The following is a 21,829-nucleotide window of genomic DNA, read 5'->3' as shown; positions in this document are numbered from 1 at the left end:
ACTTTTTTCTCAGTCGTGAGAATCATGGGCTGGTTGAAGAGATCCTCTTATCTTCCTAGACTATCCCAGATAGTTGTTAAATCAACAGAGTTGTTGCATAGACCTCCATTGTAGCTTCCATTTGGCCACCACTCAACGATCTGAAATGTCGGGAGGTACGCTGCTGCAGTGGGGAACCCCTTAAGTACTGGTTGCTACCACCAGCAGAGGTGGTAGAGATGAATATAGTAAGGGAATTTAAACATGCATGGGTTAGCCATGTGGCTCCTGAATCTAAGACAAGTATAAGTTATGAAGGCAAATTCGCTTAACCCAAAGCTTGCTAGGCCTTCTGGCAATTCCAGTACCACTGCTTTCTGGACACTAGCTGACTATAGCAGTCAGAATGCAAGCGATACGGTATCGAGTATACACCTTCTTCTGTTTCCTACAACGTCCTTCCTTCTCCATTCCACTGAATGCATTGTTAGGCAGCGAGGTTCACCCTTCTTTCTTTCTCTCTCTTTCTCTCTCTGTTGCAGATAGTTACAAACAAAAGCATAACTCAAAAACGGCCGACAAAGGTACTTCAATGTTACCGCCTTTTCCGCTCCTTTCAGGCCTTCCTCTCACAGAATGTAACCTATGTATACAGCTGAATTGTGAGGATATTACAGCCTGCGGTTGTAACATTTAAAAATTGCCAGACCGGCATTCGGTATTTTGTTGGAGACGTTTATGCCGTACACTGGATACAGAACGTCGGGTGTTTCGCGAATTGCTTACGATACAATTTCTACATCCGCATTTCTAATTTCATTGTATTACGTCTGTGATTGCTACTGCATATCGTATGTTTTAATGAACGTACCGATTGGCCAAAAAAAAAAAAACGTTATTGGGCTATAAAATATGTTCCGGGGTGTGTTTTGGTTGTAAGAATATGGAAGAATGGCCAAAACTCTTGTCAAATACATGAAAAGTCCCACTGAAAATATAAATTTTGGTTGAATTTGCTTTTTCTAGCTCGCTAAGTTACATTTATATGGAATTAAACAATGCAGTTCCATGTTTTGGACATCACATTACGGGGTCTACTTACAAAGGTTTAAGTTCCATTGAGATGATGGTCACTTATATTGAACCTGACCACGGGTGAAGTAGACTTGACTGCCAGCTTATGCAGAGCATAGCAACTCAGCCCGTTCTCAGAAATTTGCCTTGAGTAAGGTTGGCTATTGACTGGAAAATGGGCACCAACTCGATAAAGCCAACTCAACTCTCCAGGAAGAGTTTTGTTGCTCCTAGAACTCTATTCTAGTCAATAAGACTGACCGTTTCCATGATCTCAACGATCAACTTGACTCAACTCAACGCTTTGTTGATGGAGAAGTTATGCTTTTGAAATGATTTGGAGCCCAATCGGTTGAGCTGCCACTAAAATTTGAGATATCGAACCTTAGTGATGAGCGCTTCATATTCATGTTCACATTCAGAACTGATGGGTTATGCAGATATATTTATGATGGAAGACATCGGGGTCAGGTGGGTTTAAAAACATCGTTCTGGCCTCAAAAGATAATCTAGGAACAATCAAGTGGCAGACCGGAGTAAACGGGTGGTAGCTGGTGCATCAGAATGTGCTATTCGATTCTCTTAATGAGCAAAATCTCTAAGACGATTTATATATCTATAAAAACATTACCTTCTAGTTTGCGGCAAACGTTACAAGAACCGTCCGGGACTCAGCTACCACTACGCCCATACCCATCTAGCTGATGAAGAAGGGACAGACAGTAGAGATCAAGACACACGATCCCCGTGCTCTCCCTCCATTCTCAGAAACGAAAACCAGAAATGTAAGTTCCGCTACGGTACGTCTTTATTGTCTGTGTTCTGTTGTGTGTTTTGATTTAGAATGCCTGTGAGTGTACTACCGTTCCAAAGCTTGGCCTCACTCATTTTAACCGCGTGACATGATCAGCAACGGGTCCCCGTAGGGTTAATGCTGAGATTAAGACTAATAAAACATGCCTTGTAAAATGCTGCAAAGTATGCATGCCCACCCATCTGTATACATTGTTTCAGAACACCGGCAGCTGTCCGAACGCAACCCTATAGCTTGGGGGTTACCGTGTCCGCCTACATACAATGATCGTCTGGCTTTTCCCGTTCTGTTGTAAATTGATTCTAATTCACTTTTTCTGGCTTAAATTCCTTTCCCTCGATCCGGATTATTCCCGCTGCTGCCCGCGTGCTGTGTGTTATATGTTTGAGACCCCAGAGGTTCCCAGTCGTCGACATTTACCCCAGATGTTAAAGGAGGGGTCCTTCTGCACACATGCCTGTGCAACATGTTATACTCATTTGACTTTACAGAGAGAGTGGTGCATAAATGTAAAGGCCTCACAGCAGAGGTGGTAGCGGCTAATACAGTGAGGGGATTTAAACATGCATGGGATAGACATACGGCTCCTGGATCTAAGACGAGACTGACGACTGATTAAGGTTTGAGTCTTTATATCAGGAAAACGGGCCGACCAGACGGGGCCGAGCGGGTCCGGTAAATTCTGTGTTTCTGCGTTTAATCAGCAGGCTCCGAACTGCTGCGCGTAATGGCTTAGGCAGACAAACTAATGACAGGTGGCATGAACCGCGGGTGCCGGTTGCCACGGCAACCTCCCGACTAGTGGAGGCTGGGGGCCTATCACGTGGAGAGAGAAAAAACAGCACAAAACCAGCATGTGTCTTCCTAGGCATAAATTGGACACCGTGCAACCCATAGGAAGCCTGGTGAGAAATGCATAATACATCGAGACATGTCCTACGGCTTGTTCCTTCATCTCGCTAATTCTACCTTCCAAAGTAAGCACTTAATGCTCTAAATGTAGAAACAAAACAAACACGGGCCAGAAATCCCGACGCGCGTCTTTATGCTTCACGCGGTGGAACTTTTTAATATGTTTGGCACTTTTTTTTTTTTAAACAAGGGTAATTTCCCACGCTGATTTACTTCGAAGGCCCAACGTGGCACGGCGTGGTGCTTCCTTCGGCGAAGCGTTTGCGAAATTACCTTTAAACGCAAGAGCAGAATCTTAAAGTGCAGACCACGAGTCCTCGCAAAGACATCATCTTCCAGCAAGCCCAGCGCACCAAAACTATATTCTGACCCAAGTTAGATGACAGACTGTACCTACTTAAGTCGGGACGTCCAACAGCTCACAACGTGGGTCGATCATTGCCTCCGATGTACCTGCCTACGACAATATTTCTTCTAGTTGTTGTTTCAGGTTCATCAAACGTCGGTAACTTCAGGCTGTATACATGCAGTCGTAACACTGTTAAATGTTCTATTTTTACACATGCAACATTTTTGATTAGTTTGACCCCTTAATGACAAAGCCTGTACATGTACGGGCTCAAAATGCATTGTTTTCAATGGGTTTAGGGACCGCCCATTTTCCTTAAGGGGTTAAAAGTGTTTTAAAGGGACCCTCCAGCTCTTTAATGCATATGATAGCTGCATGGACTCTTTTTTTTGTGCCGTTCCTTTTGAAAATGTGTAGCGGGATTCTGCAGATCACAAGAGCCCCCCGCAGGAATTCGTGTTGCTCCTCGGCGCACCGCTTGAGGCCAGTGTGCGTATTTATTGCCAGCCTCGCAGTAGTCTACGGGGTAAACTCAAAAGAAAGCAGTCTGGCTAAGGAAATGAACGAAAAATTCTGAATAGAATATGAAAAAAAAGAGCACAAAATGTTACTGTATATATTTAAGGTTTATAATAATACATAAAATTTCAAGAATCAAAAAATGTATAAAAAAAATCTCTAATCGCCTATTCTCCTTCCACCCGACTCAATCATACGGTACTCAGAATCTGACATCTTCTTCACCCAGCTCGCAAAGGATCCGATGGTGCTATACTTTCCAACGACTACTGCGACTTCTGCCTGGGGGACTCAACCATGAATAAGAAGACGGGACATCAAGAGGAGCTCGTGTCCTGCGCGGACTGCGGACGCTCTGGTAGGTCACACCTTTCTGCTCGCAAGCTTTTCCTATCTTTGTTGAAGCTTGGAACTCGTTGCATGATATTTAGGTGTAAGTAGGAGTTTGCGTGTTGCTCTGAGCTGGATAACACCGAACTCACTCTTTTGGTGTTGGAGGAACAAGTGTCCCTTTGAGTCATTCATATTGGGATCAAAATAGATTTGCGTTGCCGTTGTAGGTTTCGATAGGGCTGGATATACTGGTGGCCACAAGCTATGGAGATCTAAGATGTCCCACCTGTGATGGGTTCCATGGATTGTAGGTCCAGAGAACTTGGTGTTGCGGTCACGTAGATCCTCTTATCTTATTTGAAATGGTGCTTTATGCATTTTAGCCAAGGTGTTTTGACTACAAATGTGTAATCCAGCCCTGGGTATGGCTTTTTGCACTAAACTGAAGAAGGTTTTAGGATGATGGGTTTACCTACAGCATGCGTATTATAGGCCTATAGAGAACACTCGTTTGTAGCTATCCTTAGAAAAACCTAAATAAAAGAGGAAAAACCATTTCATCAAAGGTAAGTCTCCAAAAAATGGAGTATCGGGCTTCGTTTTTGTGAATGACATTATAAACGTCTTGTTCTGTAGGCTTGGCTTGCCTTTACGAATGTTTAAACCCCTTTTTGACTCGTTGCACTACATGTACGTTTGAATTATTAGTGTTGTGAGATGTTTAAATGTGAATATTTTATAGTTGCGTTCCCTGCAGCCATAAATTATACAGGGTGCTGTGTTTTTCTGATTAAATGCATGATTTTAGGAGTCTTTTTTTTTTAATAAGACACTGGAAACGTAGTGCTGACCATTCAGTTTGCATCATCGTTTAATTCGATTGTTGGTTAACACAACTGTGTGTAAAATCACACGAAGCGGATTTTTATTTACCACCGTAACCAAATAATTTTACAAGCCCTCCATATATTTATTTTTCTTCCGACTGCATTTTTTATATCTAGCAGAACGTTTTACATTAAAATACATAAACATCAGCGCAACGCCAAACGTAACAATAAAGCCTTGACCAGTTTTTAGCCCTAAGTATTGTTGGGGGGGGGGGAGGGGAGCAGACAGACCTACAGAAAGCTGTACATTTAAATAATGTATCAACCATTAGTGAACATGGCATTGTGATTGTAAGATGAGCTTCCATGCTTCAGTGTGACCCTCTAACATGGACAGTAGCTGTGTTGGTCCACACAACAGGGCCGGCCCTATGGGTGGCCTAGGGGAATACGTTGATAGTTCACCTATAGCATCTCCAGTCCTTTAACAAGCACGTGCATGCAGGACGGGGTTTGGAAGACTTGCTTACCCATCTCTTCTCATCTGAACCAGTAACGGTTTGCCTTCATGAATAGGTATCACGGAAAGAATAATGACCTATTGTTTCACCCGATTCTAGAACGTTGAAGCTGCGTTCTAGGTTCTAGGTTTAGCTCAACCAATAAGGCGTTTGAGGGATCCGTCTTTGTTGAGTATGAAACGTAAGCAAAAAAGCAATAACCCCTTTGCTGCCTTGTTTCTGAACATAAATTTGAATGTGGATTTTCGAAATGAATGCCCGCTTTTGTGTATATATATTTTTTTTTTATTTATTCTTTCCTGTTGTGGTCATGTGGTTGTGCTAGCTTGTTGCATTGAAACTGAATGTCTGTTGCTTAACCCTTGTGCTGATATATTCATCATACATGTCAGCTCATTTGGGAAGAGAAAGCAGAAAGGAGGAGATGCACAACGCAGAGGACTTATTCGGTTCCACGTCGGAAAGCGACACATCCACGTTTCATGGCTTTGACGAGGATGACTGGGAGGAACCTTCCTCTGTCCGAGCCACAATCTCCCCAACTGCAGAGGACCAGGGGGACTCCTGAAGGAAATAATTTGGATCAACCACATCTCCTTCCAGTTATAATCCATACCTTCATTTTTCTTTTTCTTTTTTTTAATTTTAATTAATTTTTTTTTGTTTTAAGACATTTTTTTTTTCCGTAATCTGCATTTTCAAAGCACAACCGCATCAGACATATCTGAAAATTCGGAATGTTCTATGAGCTGTTTTGAACCAAAACTTTGTGGATTTAAACTTTTTTTTTTTTTTTGGCCAAAGCGCCTGTCGCCAGTATTAACCAGCAAATCTAAGGCTGGACCTAAAACCAGTTTGGACTTTTATATTTAAAACATAGTAGCGTTAACACGTTATTTTAATACAGAAGGTAGGAAATACACTGAAAGTCCGCTTTTTGTTGTGGCTACGACCCAGGGTACCTCAGAAAGAAGACTTTTGTAAATGATGGCTTCTGCATTAAAGCAAGTAGGCCTTCTTCAGTCTTACTTCAACACTGATATACACGGAGCAAACTTCTCCCCGTTTCTGCCACCTGATCTCCTGCACGAGGTCAGAAGATGTCTAGCTGTAGAACAAGTCACTCACATGCTAATACATTTCAAAGAAAAAGAAAGAGCACATGAAATAAAATACCTCAACTTGATTTTTTTTTCCTCCGCCATTGTTTTATACATGCTATTTATTTTTCTGTGGCTCGGAAGACGTACCCCATAGTCTAAAAGACTCTTTTGTCTCCTTGTTTAATATCCAACCTACTAGAAGATACCAAAGCAGGAACCATTCATGGTCCACGGGGCGGTGGAAATAACTCCAAACTATCTTCTGTCCTGCTGAGCTGAAATCAGACTGAACTACAGCAGGATTGTTAAGGTATGCAACCAACTCGGTAACACTATAGACCACCTCTTATTTCAATTATATATATATATATAATATGGGGCTATGAGCTTAACAGCTAGCAAGTGGTGCTTGCCCATGCTCACTCACTATTTTGGGGTTGGCCCCATCCTTATTTCAACCACATTCTGCTTCTTCGAAACAGAAATAGTCACATCTTCATAATTTAAGTAGACCTTATTTGGATCTGGACCTAATCTTCCCTACACCACCACCTCTGTTTGCACAACCTGCCTCAAGTACACCCTGCAAGCGATTGTTCTTGATGGCTATACGTTGGAGATCGTATTATTACCCTTTTATTTAAAAATGACAAATTTGATCGTAGAAAAAAACCTGACCTATTTTCATGGGATTCTTGGATCTGCGTGCTACACAAACTTTCTACGTTTGCTCTTGCGCGCTATGGGGAGCACCACGTTAAGTCGGCAACATACACATGTGTTGTATTAGGCGTCCTCATAAGATGAATATTTGGAGTTTACGCATTATTAGCATATATGTCTGGCTAGCTGCATTTTGATTGGATGTATTTAAATATGTTTGTCTGATTCATTTACAACCAATATATTCGGGCAGTGGCGTATTCCGTCCTAGGCCAGCAGGTCCATAAGAGGGAGCTTGATTGCCCTCCATGTAGTGCCCCTGCCCTATGGGCCAGTAAAAATGGAGGTCGCTGATCTCCCCAGCCTGCCCATTAACAGCACGGAGGACCATGCCTCGTCGGAAAAGCCACCATAGTTAATTTCCTTCTCGCGTCACACATCCTTAAGAGGCACAGCGCGGGGATATGACATCATATCTCAACGCTTAGCAGTAAGGAGTGCGGTGCGGAGGGGGCGGCTGGTTTTATTGCCCTGGGTTTGGCCTAGGGCAGCGCCAAAGGTAAATACGCCACTATTTCAGCCCGAAATTAACAAATAATTAAGAAAATGACGTGTACCAAATAAGACATCACCTGCACTTTTTTTATATAGTAGCCTATATGGTGACCTTTTTTTTTTTTTCTTTCTTCCCTTACAGTCCACCATGCCCTTCGATGATCGTCTGCTTCCCTCAAGACATGAAAATTCTTTTGGCAACTAAAAAAGAAACTTGTCTACCTACAGATGCCCTACCCTGAGGACCCTAACCTTTGCTTGTGCAATACAAAAAAAAAAGTAGCTTTTCTGAAGATTTTTTTACGATTATTTTTTATATATTTTTCTTCCTTTTCTTTTTTTTTTTTTTAGTTTAGATCCTGTGTTTTACGCCCGACTGAATTCATGCACGTTTAGAAAACAGTTAGAAAATGGGGGAAAAAAAAAAAATGAAGACCTTTTATTTATTTCAATATTTAAACAAAGAATAGGGAAGTCCCAGTGCGAACTTTGCACAATTTTTTTTTGTGTGTTTTTATGCATTGTTTCTGGAAGTGGAAGACAAAGTGAAAGCACTAATGTGAAATGAGGACTTTTTTTTTTTTTTTATGGAAATAAACAATTTTGTGATCTGTAAACCTGTAACATAAGCTATTTAATTCTGTGTAGTAGGCTTGTTTTTGGGGGGGGGGGTTGCAGGTTTTCTAACTAGATTATGATTGTAGAGGACTAACTGATAAGAATCTTGAATGGGAAGGATAGCCAGTCCAAATATGTTGATAAGCTACCAGTCATTGACGACCACATCATGACGATGTCACCATTGTATGTCCTTGACTGCTGGTTCCAACGATCCTTCTGATAAATCTCCAAGGCTTACAGAGGTGGTCCTTTCATCGCTCAGCAATACTAAACAGGATAATGCGACTGAGCATGATCAATAACATAAAAAAATCAACTAAACTAAAAAAACACACCTCCCCTTGCTATCCAGTAACAATAAAATGAAAGGCGTTGACGCTCTCCACTGTTGGGTTGGTAGCGTAGAGGGACAGGAGCTGGATCTGTGGATCTTCAAGAGAGACTTGTGGTCCAAGGTTATGATTAAACATACTTAGTGCAGACCAGGGATCTCCCTGCTCACCCCATGGATGATCAAAGTAAAGTTCACGAACCCAAGATGATCTATCTTGGGTTCGTGAACTTTACTTTGATCATCCATGGTCTATATTTGGGCTCTTTTTTTCGAACCTAGTACTACAGATGGGTCTCACGCAGGTCCATGGCCATAGCCATTCACCTTAAAACCTAACACCTTAAGTTTGGATTTGCCACTAGGTGGTTATTTGCTTGTTTCCAAGTAGATAATGATAATAAGGCTTGGACCTGCTAATAGTATTGTATATTAATTTTCAGAGACATTACCAGCACCACCTTTGTGTTCTGACCACTGTTAAATCATCAGCAGAAGACAGGACTGATTGACAGGATTTGTATGCTCCATTGTCAGATAAGAGAGGTGCTTATAGAAAAAATGATTTTAGGTATGTATCTACACACAACGTTATAGATAATGTGGCACAGATGGGAAAATGCTGCTAAATACCGCAAAACGCTAACAATAAGTGCATGGGTAACATGGTCTCCTTAAGGTAAAGCATAATGTAAACACAAATAGATTTTCAATGGTGAATGGGTCCCAACTGTTCCACGCAGCTGCCGCTGTTTTTGAGGGCAGTGGGGATCATGGGTGAGTTGGGGAGATCCTCTGATCCCGTCTTACTGTACCAGAGAGCTGCAAGATCATTTGGGGTCTGTGGCTTTACAACACAGATCTTCATTGTTGTTTCCATGCGACCACCCAGCGATGCTAGTGCCACAAGGAGGCTGTTCAACTTAGGCGGGTGGCCGCTCCTAGAGGTGCCCATAAGCTTTCAGGGCCGGCCCAGTCCCTCTCCACAGGTGAGACACCTGAAATGTCGAGGGCTATGACATAGATATAAGCACACAAACCTACAACAATAACTTTTAATCTATGCATTTGATGGTAAGTTATCTGGACATTTTATCTAGTACAAAGCGCCACCATTACTTTTTTTATGATCGTTGCCCGCTGATGAAGGTACTTCTCTGCCGAAGCATTGGGGGATCTCATGCAAAAATCTGCTTCCGATCAGCAATGTTACCATTTTGCTCCTCTTATTGTCTTTTATTTGTTATACTTAATAAATATGTTTGATTTGCAAAGTATTTAGCAGCCTTTTGCCTTTTATGCGTACTATTCCTATTATTGTATGCTCTACACATTATTTCTCAAGCTGGTACGGCTCACGTAAACATACCAGTCAACTAATTACGAAAACAAGAGTAAGTTATTAATCAGCAGAAAATACTTTTAATTACCCATAAATAAAATCCATCACAGGTACCAAACGTATAGAGTACCCCAGCAAAGATTTAGCCACACATCAGCGCCAGAAGGGGGTCTTTCTGCGGGTCATCTCATATTATCACCACTTAACGTGGCCGTCTGGCCGTTACCAGAGAGTTGAACAGAACTAAACAATCATGTATGTGTTTGGTTAGATTTCCCTGCAAGGTTTAATTCATCTTTGACATCTAGGACATCAAACATCAGCCGGTTGGAAGGCGAATCAATAAAATCTTTATGCAGATTTGTAACATTTAAAATAGCAGCCAACCCAATAAGTTATCTTCCATAATCAAGTGGTGTTGGTAACCACTAACAGCCATGTTGTAGCGGAACTTGCAATGGGACAAATTTGACCCCCGTCGACGACAAACACATAACTTCATATCAGAAAATAGTGTTCTTTTCTTTAATGGTGCATTTTTAAAATGATCCTGGGTTCACATGGCAATGCCTTATAGTACATAACACAACACAACAATGGGATACCCATTAATGGATCCCAACAGGTATACATAGCAAATTCTGAACCAGTTATACCAGCACCATGAAGAAAATGAGGACTTTTAAAATATATATAATCTACATTACAGCTTATTTTTAAAAATAGTGTTGTCTGTCATGCTGATCATGTGGAGACACCCCTCTGTATTTTATATTGTAGCATGGAATCTTAAAACAAAGAATTTTTCAAATGAATATTACCCGGAACTTAAGAGCCGAACGTATTATGGGGTCACAGAAGGCTAACTTCCTTTTAGTTCTATATAAAACCCGGGGAAAGAAATGCCATAAGGCTAAACCTTTGATGGTACCATATCTCCTGGAGCTTGTGGAACCCTGAGAAGTGGATTAAATAAACCCATAAAAGTCAAATTCACTACTTTTACCATATGAGTGCCAAAGGCATTGTGTAACACACTTGTCGCCCTTATGACATGAGACAGCAGGCTACACAGCATCACTTAACTGGTTGAAGAATATATTTGAAACCCTAAACACAGACCACGGACATACACCTGAAGGTACTGGTGAGCTCCATGGTTGCTTTGGAAAGCAACACAAGAATTCTGTTTGACATTCAAAAGGTGGCCACGTCCACCATGTAGGAACTTACATTGCAAACATTTTGTACTGTATTTAAATACAGAAAATCAGATAGTAGAACCCAATTGAGGTTAATGTTTTATGTCGTTCATGAGGTTGATCGGTGGGTTGCATTGATCCTTTCAGGGAGTTGTTGTGAAGCGTATGGAAGGACTTGGGTAGCCACAACAAACATGGATTTTTCCTAAACAATGCATTTCCCAATGTAATTCTACTGAAGCCTGCGTATTCGTCAGAATGGGCTTCCCAGAGCAGCCGTTCACAGGAGTCTTGCCGAGATCTTATTTTAGAGACTATAGGGGGCTCCCCATTAAACAGAAACAAGGGCCACCATTCTGCTTTAATTATACTATGCCCAGCATACAAGTACAGAGCATTTAACCTTACAGGAGAAATGTAGGGCAGCGTGTTTACAAAGGCGTGAAACTGGATGAGAGATAGATTTAGAGAAGACATGGACTGGCCTTCTGACACATTGGGCATATGCCCGGTGGCCAATAGGGCACCATACTAACAGATACTGCCACTCCAATTATAGATCTGGGTTTGCCCAGCCACCCAACATGCTGCCACATATATGTCATTGGCTTCTGTTGGTGATCTAGAGAGTCTTATCCCGAAACATAAGTTCAGATCAGGCAATGGTCCGGAGCCAATATATCCATAATGTATTTTATTAAATTATAACCTCAGCAGGAAGCATGACCCAAGCTTCTAAAATTAACAGAATATGTCAGCGGTGATCAAGAAAGTTAACTATACAGGAAAGTATAAGACGTCTAGAATAGGTCACACCTCACGGCACATCCACATAATCTTTCCTACAAGATGACAGGTGGCGGAAAGGTCAACTCTAGAAAAAAGAGGTACATGTTAACGTTCAGAAGGTGCGACGGGTATAACCGCATTTACCGGTTCTACAATTATCTCATTATTATCATCTACATTTTCACCATTTCAAATGCGAAAGGTCCATCCTGTCGTACTGGACACTAATTAAACACCACAAAAAGGGGGTTAAGTTCTTGTTAGTGTTCTAATGTCTCTTGGAGAAGGAGGTCTAGATTTCTTCCTTCTTATTGATGAATACCATCTGGGTTAACCTTCTTACAGATGAATGCCCAGGGGTTTGAACCCTTCCTGTTTGGCAAAGTATTGTGTATAATATTCCGGCAGCAGGGATCCATTCTGCTCTAGAATTATTTTATTGTGTTTTTGTCCAAATTGCGATGAGATCCCCTGGCAGCAAATGGGTTATTACCTGCTTTCTACGTAGAGTCATACCCGTGTCTTTTTTTTTGTACAAAAGGTGACCCAGTAGGGCTCTTTTCTGATGTCTTGGGTTCTTCTGTTCTAGGTCACCCAACTTGTCTCCAGTTCACAGTGAATATGATTGAGGCCGTTAAAAACTATCAGTGGCAATGCATTGAGTGCAAGTCCTGCACCGTGTGTGGAACGTCGGAGAATGACGTAAGGACCCTTTTGTTTGAAAAAGTCACACCACAGCTAATGATACCACAATAAAGAGAAACCTCCACCGATAAGCTCCTCAAATTCATGGACAAGAACAAATGTTGTGGTTTCAGCTCCTTCACTTCCCTACTCATTATAAAGGGCTTGAAGCGATTAAATAAAAATGAATTAAAATATAATAATGTTCTTTTAGGAACAGCTACTGTTCTGTGATGACTGCGATCGTGGATATCACATGTATTGCCTTAGTCCACCAATGGTAGAACCTCCGGAAGGTAAGATACTGTCTATAGATGAGTCCAAAATGTCTGAAATGGATGTTTCTTCCTAAAGGTTGGAATTGACTGTTTCGGTAGATTGTTTGATAGGGATAAAGAAGTGCTATAAGGTAACAAGCACCCAAAAACAAGTACTCATGACTCAGCTCATCAAAATGATAGATCGGACCCATTCGACCGCCCATTTTTCCTGCTGTAAAGACGCAGAACTTAATCTCGTCTTAGATTCAGGAGCCGTATGCCTATACCATGCATGTTTAAATTCCGTCACTGTATTAGCCTCTACCACTTCTACTGGGAGGCTGTTCCATTTATCTGATGAGACTGCGTTGTTAAAAAAATGGAGGCATAAAAGTATCTAAGCTTCCATTGATCAATCTTTTTTTTTTTATCTTTTCTAGGGAGCTGGAGTTGCCATTTGTGTTCAAACGGATTAAAAGAGAAGGCATCTCCCTCCATCTAGACGGCATGCACTAAGAAGATTAACTTCTGCATCATCTCCTGCTGCACACACACCAACAAATTCACAACGCTAGGTCTACGTTTTACGAGAGTGGTTAAGTCTTATTCTTGCAGATGGTATTTCCAATACTGCTCATGCAGATGCCCGGCTCATGTGCTGATATGCTTCCATGTTGTAGAACTGGTGGGGTTTCCAAAAACAGTATTCAGATTGAAAGGTTCCGAGTTTTGGGGTTAATTCACTAAAGAGAGGGTTGTGAGGAGAATTGTGTTTCAGCTTCTTGACTTCAGTATTCATCATGAAGGGTCATCACTGCTAGGTTTCTCAAGCAAGAAGGCTAAGCTGGTCCTGTATAATGTATATTTCAATAGTAGAGAGTGCGGGTAATGCTGATCCATTTGTAAACTGCTCTTGCAGATACTCCTGTCGGCCATACTTGGTCTCTTTGTTGAGCTTATTAACAGGAAGCCACTGGCGTGGTGTATTTAAGTAGCCCTAAGCCAGGGCAGCTCCAGCACCCTCCACTCCACCATCCTTGCTGCCGAGTCCTGGTATATGATGTCAAATCCAGGCCCTCTGCCTTTTAAAGACGTGTGGGGCCAGGCAGAAATTAACTATAGCACGGCACAGTCCTCCATGGTGTTAATGGGCTGGCTGGGGAGATCAGTGAACTCTCTTAAGCATTGGCCAGGGAGCCCGGCCACCATAAAGAAATATTGGCTTCCTGTTATATGGCAGAGGAGATGCCATCATATCTGGGAAGTCTCCTGGTTTTGTGGTCTCCCCGGCGCTCCCTGCTCAGTGGCTTTCGACATCAGCTGAAGCCTAAATGTTCCCAGGTATGGATGCCACCCCTTGCACCGGATGCCCAAGGTGTGGTCAAGAATAAGCCACCACACTAATGGCAAAATAAGGTAACACCGTGTCGTCTCACAGTAAAATTGTGTCCGTGTTGCGGTTTGTGATGTTTTTTAACACTGTAGACATAACATAACAGGACGGTCTGAGACAGCCGCTATTGTAGCGTCAGTATTAAATCTTGAATCTTAGCTCACTAAAACACACAGTGTCTGTCACATGTCACGGCTTCGTCTTCATTTAAATAAACTCAGATTTCTCATAAATTAACAATTTTGGATTTTCTGATGTTTCCCGTTCATGTTGTGTAAAACATTAAAACGATGCTATTAAAACGATATAGTTATATAACATGGATAATGACGGCACCATTCGGCCCCCATGTAGTCTGCCCATTTCTCTAAACACTGGCACTCACCTTGGTTGCTGGTTTTTAAGTATAATTCTGCTTAGACCTACACTGACGCGCTTCATTAATTATAGAAGAAGCACCCATGATGTCATAAAGCAGGATGCTGTCATTAGTTAGTACCGAGGATTCCTCAGCAGGCTGCTCGTTAGGGTACATGTGTTTCAAACAACCATTAAAGGCAAAGATCCAATGGCACCAGAACCAACATAATGACAGCAAACCAAAATAAGTCTTTTTTTTTTACTAATTAAAATGTAATAAAATGACCCAGATTAGACATTGTTGTAGGAAGGAACTCCTATCTCACTGCACAGATACTACTCCAGGGACATTTCATTCATTTCAAGGTGCGGGGCTGCATCAATTTGGAATGGAATTACTAAACGGCACCTTCCAGGCACTGATTAAATGTCCTGTTTCGTATTGATTTTATTATCCTTAATTATTTATTCGCACCGCATTGGTAGACGCTGTGTGAATGCACCACGGTGGACGCATGAGACGGAGAAGTTAAAGGGAGATAAAGGAACGTGTATTTTACCATTTGATTTATGATGCGCAGCTGGCGCCATCTAGAACGATGTCCATCCTCAGCCGTGATGAAAGCAGGTGATAATCTATAATAATATTCTCTCACCTCCTAATTAACACAAACATGTAGACACCAGGCTCTCCTCCAACCTCAACCTATTTCATGTCATCCGACTTGCCCTGTGTGCCGCCGGCCAACAGAGCTACAAACTCGCCCGTCGGCTGCGCCTAGGTTGTCAGAGGGGCTGCTGGCCTTAAAGTGCTCGCCGTCGCCAGTCAGGTCCTGGGTTGCACCTTAGTTAAAAATGGACACCTTCCGGGCTTCCATTGGGTATGTAAGGAGCTTACAGACAACTGGGATTTCTCGGACCTCGGCAGCCAGGTCTCTTGCCTATAAGCGGCTTATTATGTTAATATGGTCATTGTTAACGGGTCGAGGGACCCATGTCTTACTGCCATCAGGTACTGTAAAAACCTGAGGTCTTCCTCTGACTTGCCAAAGTGGAGCTTTCTCTTAGGACTGGCCAAGGGGGGAAGTTGTCCACTGGAATGCTCCAATTTGGGCTTCTACCTGAAGCTTTTTTGTGTTCTCCTTGCAATTTCACATGTACCCAATGGGGTACCTAAAGTAACAAGGACTCCGCATTTAAATCCCATTATTATTGTATGGACTGTTCACCAACAAGCTTAAAGACTCCGCTTCAATAACATGACTCCATGCAAACAGGAACATGGGGACAGATGCACGTTTCGTTTTTCTTCTCTATGTGGCTTCATCAGGCGTATCAAATAAGGCAGAACCCATGGAGCACTGGTTTATAAAGTCCATTAAGGCGTGTTATTGGCTGAAATAACGCATGCCTCCCACGTGATTGGTTGGTGATCCAATAGATTTAAAGATGGTTACTGTTTCATGTCTGGGGCAGAAAGAAAGGTACCGTACAAAGAAAAGGGGGTTTAGGGTAGGGAGAGGCTGCCCTTTGTAAGGGTAAATTTGGCTAGGGATGAGTGAGTTAGGGGAGAGTGTGGGGCCAAGTGAAAGGAGCAGGGTCTGGGGCAGGAGGCCTGGGTGAGGAGAGAAGGCTGAGTGACAGGGGGCAAAAGTTTCAAGGAACTTGTTGATGTAGAGAGGAAGGGAGCCTTCGAGACGGTATAAGACTGTTGATGAAAGGAAAATATAAATATATATGTATAAACACAAAAAATAAAACGCAGGCTCCATAAATCTGGACGAATCCTTCAATGGCGGTTGTTATACCCGGCAAGATATTGGAAAACTGTCACTCGCAACAATGACAAAATGCTGCGCCCTGGGTTTCCTAACTCGATTGTGGATATATTCAATTTTCGTAGGCTTGTTTCTTGGAAGAGATAACAAAACCGAATTAACTTCTGACGACCCCCCCCCCCCGCTCCCGTCTCAGGACACGTCAATGAGAAGCAATTGTGATTTATTGACAAAACGCATGGCTGCTGAGAACAGTCGCATAATCACGCTCTAATACACAGGGCTGTATGCGATAAAGTAAATATAGCCATACCCACCTACTATACACAATTTAACCCCTTAAGGACAATGGGCGGTCCCTAAACCCATTGAAAATTATGCATTTTGAGCCGGGGCGGGGCTTTGTCACTAAGGGGTTAATGTGAAATACATGAAATAAAATGTGTTTTTGTAAAACTACCTTTTATTGTTCACTAAACACCATGAGATCTTTATAGCCATTGAAGAGGACGTTTTTGCAGGGATCACCGTGTGAGGCATGACCGACCATCTGGCAAACCGGGCAAGTGCCCAGTGGGCCAGTGCCAAATGGCTGAGGTCTCCTGCCTTCACTGCCACTCAAGTGGCTGATCCAGAGCTTTTTAGAGCAGCTGCACACTGCAAGAGTGGAATAGCCTAATGCGCGGCTGAGGATATCCGGCCAGGGGCCACAATGTACATCATTTAGCAACCGTTGGCCCTTAAGTGGCAGGGCTGCTTTTCTTCCCCAGTCCGGGCTAGAGTTGACGTAAGGTAAGGTGCTTTATTACAGAACTTAGTATGTCGAATATGAGCGCCCTGCGGGTGAACGGATGGCTAAACCCACGGTGCCAACCCAACCATGGTGGACACTAACCCAATGATGCTCTGCTCAACATCTCCTCCCAAAGTCCTGATGACATAAGAACAGTAACATGACTATAATACAAAAAAAAATATTTAGAAACACTGTGTTGTAAGTATCATTCATTAAAAGCCTTCCCGTCTCACAATTATAAAGGGTTGACCCCAGTGGGATTCTGCTGCAAGCAGGGGCTGGGGTGGCCCCGTATAATGTATAGTTAAATAAGCAATGAGATCCTTCTTAATACTGAGACAAGTTGTTTTTTCTCACTATTATTTTTTGAGTAATATAGCGCTATCATATTCAGGAGCACGGTACAATGGGCTTAGCTTTCCCTGCTGGAAATTATGGAGCAGTAATAGAAGAGTCCTTAAATATGTGGAGCTCTTTAAATAAATGAATGGAAACTGATATAACCTCAGGTAATTCCCAAATGGTGGCATTTAATTAATTAAAGGGACATTCACAGAGTCTCTGCATTCTCCTAGCCTGAGACATTTCCCATAAGGATCACACATTGTCTCTCTAACTGCCCCCACTGGTGCATTTACCTCATGCAGATGAGTTCAGCCCCGGAACCAGGGTTAATCAGTTCATGCTATTAACATGGATGCTGTAAGGTTGCCTTGGTGGCCAATCGGAGAATGCCAGAGGGGCTAGCTATACTCCTCCCGGCTCCCGACCGCTGGGTGACGAGAGTCAGCAGCTGGCAGTCCGGGTCGCCGCAGAGGAGGACTGCAGTGGGCGGGGCCGCATGTCTCCGTCTCGCTATTCCCTCGCGGTGCAGGAGGTTGATTACGTCATTTCCGACCCCGAGGAAGCTGCGTGACAGAGACCCCGCGCTCCCGCCAAAGGACTTCAGCAAGGTAAGTGATGAGGAGAAAGGGGGGTTGATATCTGCAAAAGGGAGAGATGGATAACGGGAAAGGGTGGTGGGAGATAGATGGCAGGAAAAGGGAGAGGTAGATAGCGAAAAGGGGGAGGTGGAAATTAAAGGGAAAGGGGTACGGAGAAAAGGGTGAGATAAATAAATAAAGGAGAAGAGAAAAGTGAGACACTTGGCAGGTGTTACTAAGTAGGGACACTTGGGTATGTATACCTATATAACACAGTATGTGCAATACACATTTAACGCTTTAAAAGATGGTGCCTACAAATGTATTAACCCTCTTTTTCGTCCTGTTAACTCATTATGCATTTAAGTGACTCAGTCCACACACCCCTTCATAAACGCAATATGGAAAGCCCAAACTTCTTCTCTGGGGCAAGAATTTTATGTGTGTTTGCACTTTCCCAGCAGTCTTATCCTCCCATAACCTTATGTCTGGGTCAGACATGATTCACACACCTGTCTGCATGTAAAACACCTGCCGTTCATTCTAGCCGTGAGCACAGTGCCCTCTGCTGTCTGGATGGACACACTGCATCTAGCCAACACTGATCCTGACCTCCTGCACTGAGGCTTTAGCACATTGTGTTATTATTTTTGTGTTCTTTGTTTCTTTGTGTTTGTTTGTTTTTTTGAGTACTTTGTAAAGATAGATCCCCCATGCAGGTCCTGTTGCATAGTTGAAGAGTTTATGTTTATGATATTTATGAGCAGAAATGTTATGGGCATTACGTGTTCTTATTGTAAATTTGCATATATATCTGTTATGTATGTATTGCTTTGTCATTAGATGGGGTTCAATTTGCCATTTACTCGCAGTAAACATATATGCTCTTCACGCATTTGACATTAGCTAATATTTGCTTTCTGCTATTAACCCTTGACTTGTATCCAGTGATGTATTCAGGAGGGGTGCTATCCTGGAGCTGAACCCGCTCCTTGCATTTACCTTGCGGAGGGAGCTTCTCTAATATTTCTTTCTTGTATTGCACATAAATCTATGATATTTCTGAGCAAGCAGACATAGGCTCAAGCTTAAAGCCCATTCCAGTAAGGCATCAATGGGAAGTAAAAAGCAGATGCACACTTCCCAAGTGTCTTGTTTTAAGTGGAATAGTCCTGATGTTTCAGCACTTCCCTACCCAGCCTCCCCAAAGCCCTACTTTCATTACTGTCTTGCTGATGTGTGTTAAGTGCTAACGTATTACTGGGTCACTTAGCTGGGATTCACCTGTGGTACACAAGCTAGACAACCTTTGATAGCAAGCTTGAAGAACATTGATTTATTGAAAATGCCACCTCAAGTATATTTACTGGAATCAAATATCCCCTCATTATAAAGTCAATATTCCATTTGCCTTCCCTCACTGTTCAATACAGTCCTAATACAGTCACCGCTTAATCAATATGAGGGCATAGCTGTATCTTATGCAAAGTTTGCCCCTAGCAAACTATTTGTAAACTGATAGAACAGAGTCCTAACCTAAATAAATGGATTTTATGTTGATGTAATAAAAAGTACAGATTGGCGTGAACTGCTTCCACCAATTTAGATATAGGCTCATGGAGCAATGCCTCTTATTCCTTCAAGGTTATATAAACGCCTTATGTCATTGTGGCCTGGATTGACATGATTGGGTCAGGCATTGCCAACACACCCCCTCTCACTGTGTTGTCCAAGGTTAATCTATACTATGTATATGTAATATGTTAATGTATACTATATAGTGTTGCACTTGCACCTTTGAGTATCAGATATGTACTATAGCCAGCTATTGTAATACTTTCCTCTCCAATTGTATACAAAACAAATAATCGCTTTACTGATCTGCAATGTTCTTGGCGTGCAGAATTGAGGGCTCAGCGGGCATTCAGGCTCCATATTGCTCACTTTCAAAAGCTTTACACCTGACATGGCAGTTGCTGGGACAGGACATTAGTTCCCTTCTTCAAGTCAGGTGAAGCCCTTTGACAGCATATTGAACAAGCCACTGTTCTATCACACACTGGTCTCAGAATGGTAGAGAGGATTGGGAGGCACATTGCTTGTCATACTGTGTTTACTTTTTAATGGCAGAATGTGCCTGAACAGGCAGCTGGATGTTGTGCTCAGAATACTTACAGATTAATAATGCCTGCCATATCTTGCACCAGGATGAGTCCACAGGTCACAACGGTCCATAGTCCTTCCCCCAAAACCTGTGTTGCAGGCAGAGCTGACAGCAGCAGACCACATATGTTACTTTTACCGCAGTTCCAATCCTTGCATTCCTGTGGCCGCACAACGGACAGGTACAATGGCTGTATATCCAGCTGTATGCTATACACTTTTGTCCCCCGAGCCCTGGTGCCGATACTCACATCAAGCTATTCTATATATGCACTGACCCTATAAATAAATTAAGCGACTAGCTGTCCCATTTGCAGAATCTGTTCTTTTGTGGAGAAAAGCTTGATGTATTTAATATTCAGAAATATGATCTGCGCTACCTAAACAGATATTTATCAAGTTCTCGCAAGTGGAAGCATGCCATGTTTGCATAAAAAAAAAAGACGAGTTACACAGAGCAAAACAAAATGCATACATCAGTTTTCTTTCCAAATTGTTTTACTACAGTAAGTCAATTTCTGATAAGTGTCTGTTTTTGAAGGAAACCCGGAATGCTACAGTTAACCACACAGCCATCAGCATTTAATAATGACAATGCAATCGTGCCAACAATGGCTAATAACTTTTTCTTTCTACTTGTGACATGTTGACAATCTCCAAATGGAGTAACTTCTCTATGGTTATACTAAGCATGTTTTTGTTATATCCATCTACACTGGGAAATGTCTCATCTTGACTAGAATATACCTAACGCGATTACTTGTTTCTAACGAATATACCTCCGCGGATATTTTTGCTTGATTGTGAGATACAAGTTGGAACAATTTATCTCAGAATGTTACATTTCACAAAATGTTACAAGCGGCTTAGCTTGTGTGTCGACTGCTCAAGAGCTACACTGGAAGAAAGTGACGTTTTCGGTGGAGGACTGTGCAGATTAGACTTGAAATGCATGCAGTGGCAAAAAAGTAAATGAAGAAAAACTTAAAAAAAAGAAGAAATAGTCATGACTTGCTATAGAAGTTTATCCAACAACCTTATATTTAATCTTCACTGGTAATGCTATCTTTGGAGCAGCATCATGCGTTTGGTAGGATAGACTATGCAGAGCAAATGCTTTCAGTTGTCTTTTAGACGGGGAGACAGTCAAATGTCTGCAGCAAAGGTTGCAGGAGAAACAGGCTTCTTAATGCTTCAAGGAGTAGCAGTTTCAGGTGCTTTTTGAACTTGAAATTGTACAAAGGTGGTTCTACTGGTGGTAGGAATTTCAACAGTAGTTGGATGCCAAGTAGATTAGAGATGAAGGTCTCATTGTTCTTGGTCTTGTCTCCTGTTATTGCTGATTTCATCCAAGAACATCCTCCTTTGTTGACCCTCCTTTTACCGCACTCCATGATCCAAGATACCAAACTAAAAACAAAAAATGCTCTTGACAACTTAGGGTCATCTGAAAGCTGCTCAAGCGGTAAGTGTTGATGTAAATGAGGGACAAAAGAACATCTGCTGTGGGCTGAAAGAATTCCATCTTTTCTTGA

General features: G+C 42.2%; 1 protein-coding gene across 3 annotated transcripts in view; it reads left to right on the top strand.

Annotated features, from left to right (window-relative positions):
- Nucleotides 1-13,752, top strand: part of DPF3 (double PHD fingers 3) — a 48,333-nt gene extending 34,581 nt beyond the window's left edge. Inside the window, exons 7-11 of one of the 3 annotated variants that reach the window (XM_053474667.1) lie at nucleotides 1,692-1,838; nucleotides 3,877-4,005; nucleotides 12,527-12,639; nucleotides 12,836-12,917; nucleotides 13,322-13,752. In XM_053474667.1, the coding sequence (XP_053330642.1) occupies nucleotides 1,692-1,838; nucleotides 3,877-4,005; nucleotides 12,527-12,639; nucleotides 12,836-12,917; nucleotides 13,322-13,383 (533 nt within the window). In that variant the 3' untranslated portion in view covers nucleotides 13,384-13,752. Of the gene's footprint in view, nucleotides 1-1,691; nucleotides 1,839-3,876; nucleotides 4,006-5,723; nucleotides 6,488-6,633; nucleotides 6,745-7,794; nucleotides 8,270-12,526; nucleotides 12,640-12,835; nucleotides 12,918-13,321 lie in introns of those variants that run through there. The other 2 variants (XM_053474666.1, XM_053474665.1) reach the window with 2 other exon arrangements.
- The last annotated feature ends 8,077 nt before the right edge of the window (nucleotides 13,753-21,829 follow it).

The sequence above is a fragment of the Spea bombifrons genome, chromosome 9 (assembly GCF_027358695.1).
Source record: "Spea bombifrons isolate aSpeBom1 chromosome 9, aSpeBom1.2.pri, whole genome shotgun sequence".
NCBI classification, from domain to species: domain Eukaryota; kingdom Metazoa; phylum Chordata; class Amphibia; order Anura; family Pelobatidae; genus Spea; species Spea bombifrons.
Note: the sequence above shows the minus strand (reverse complement) of the source record. Positions and strands in the feature narration are given on the sequence as shown.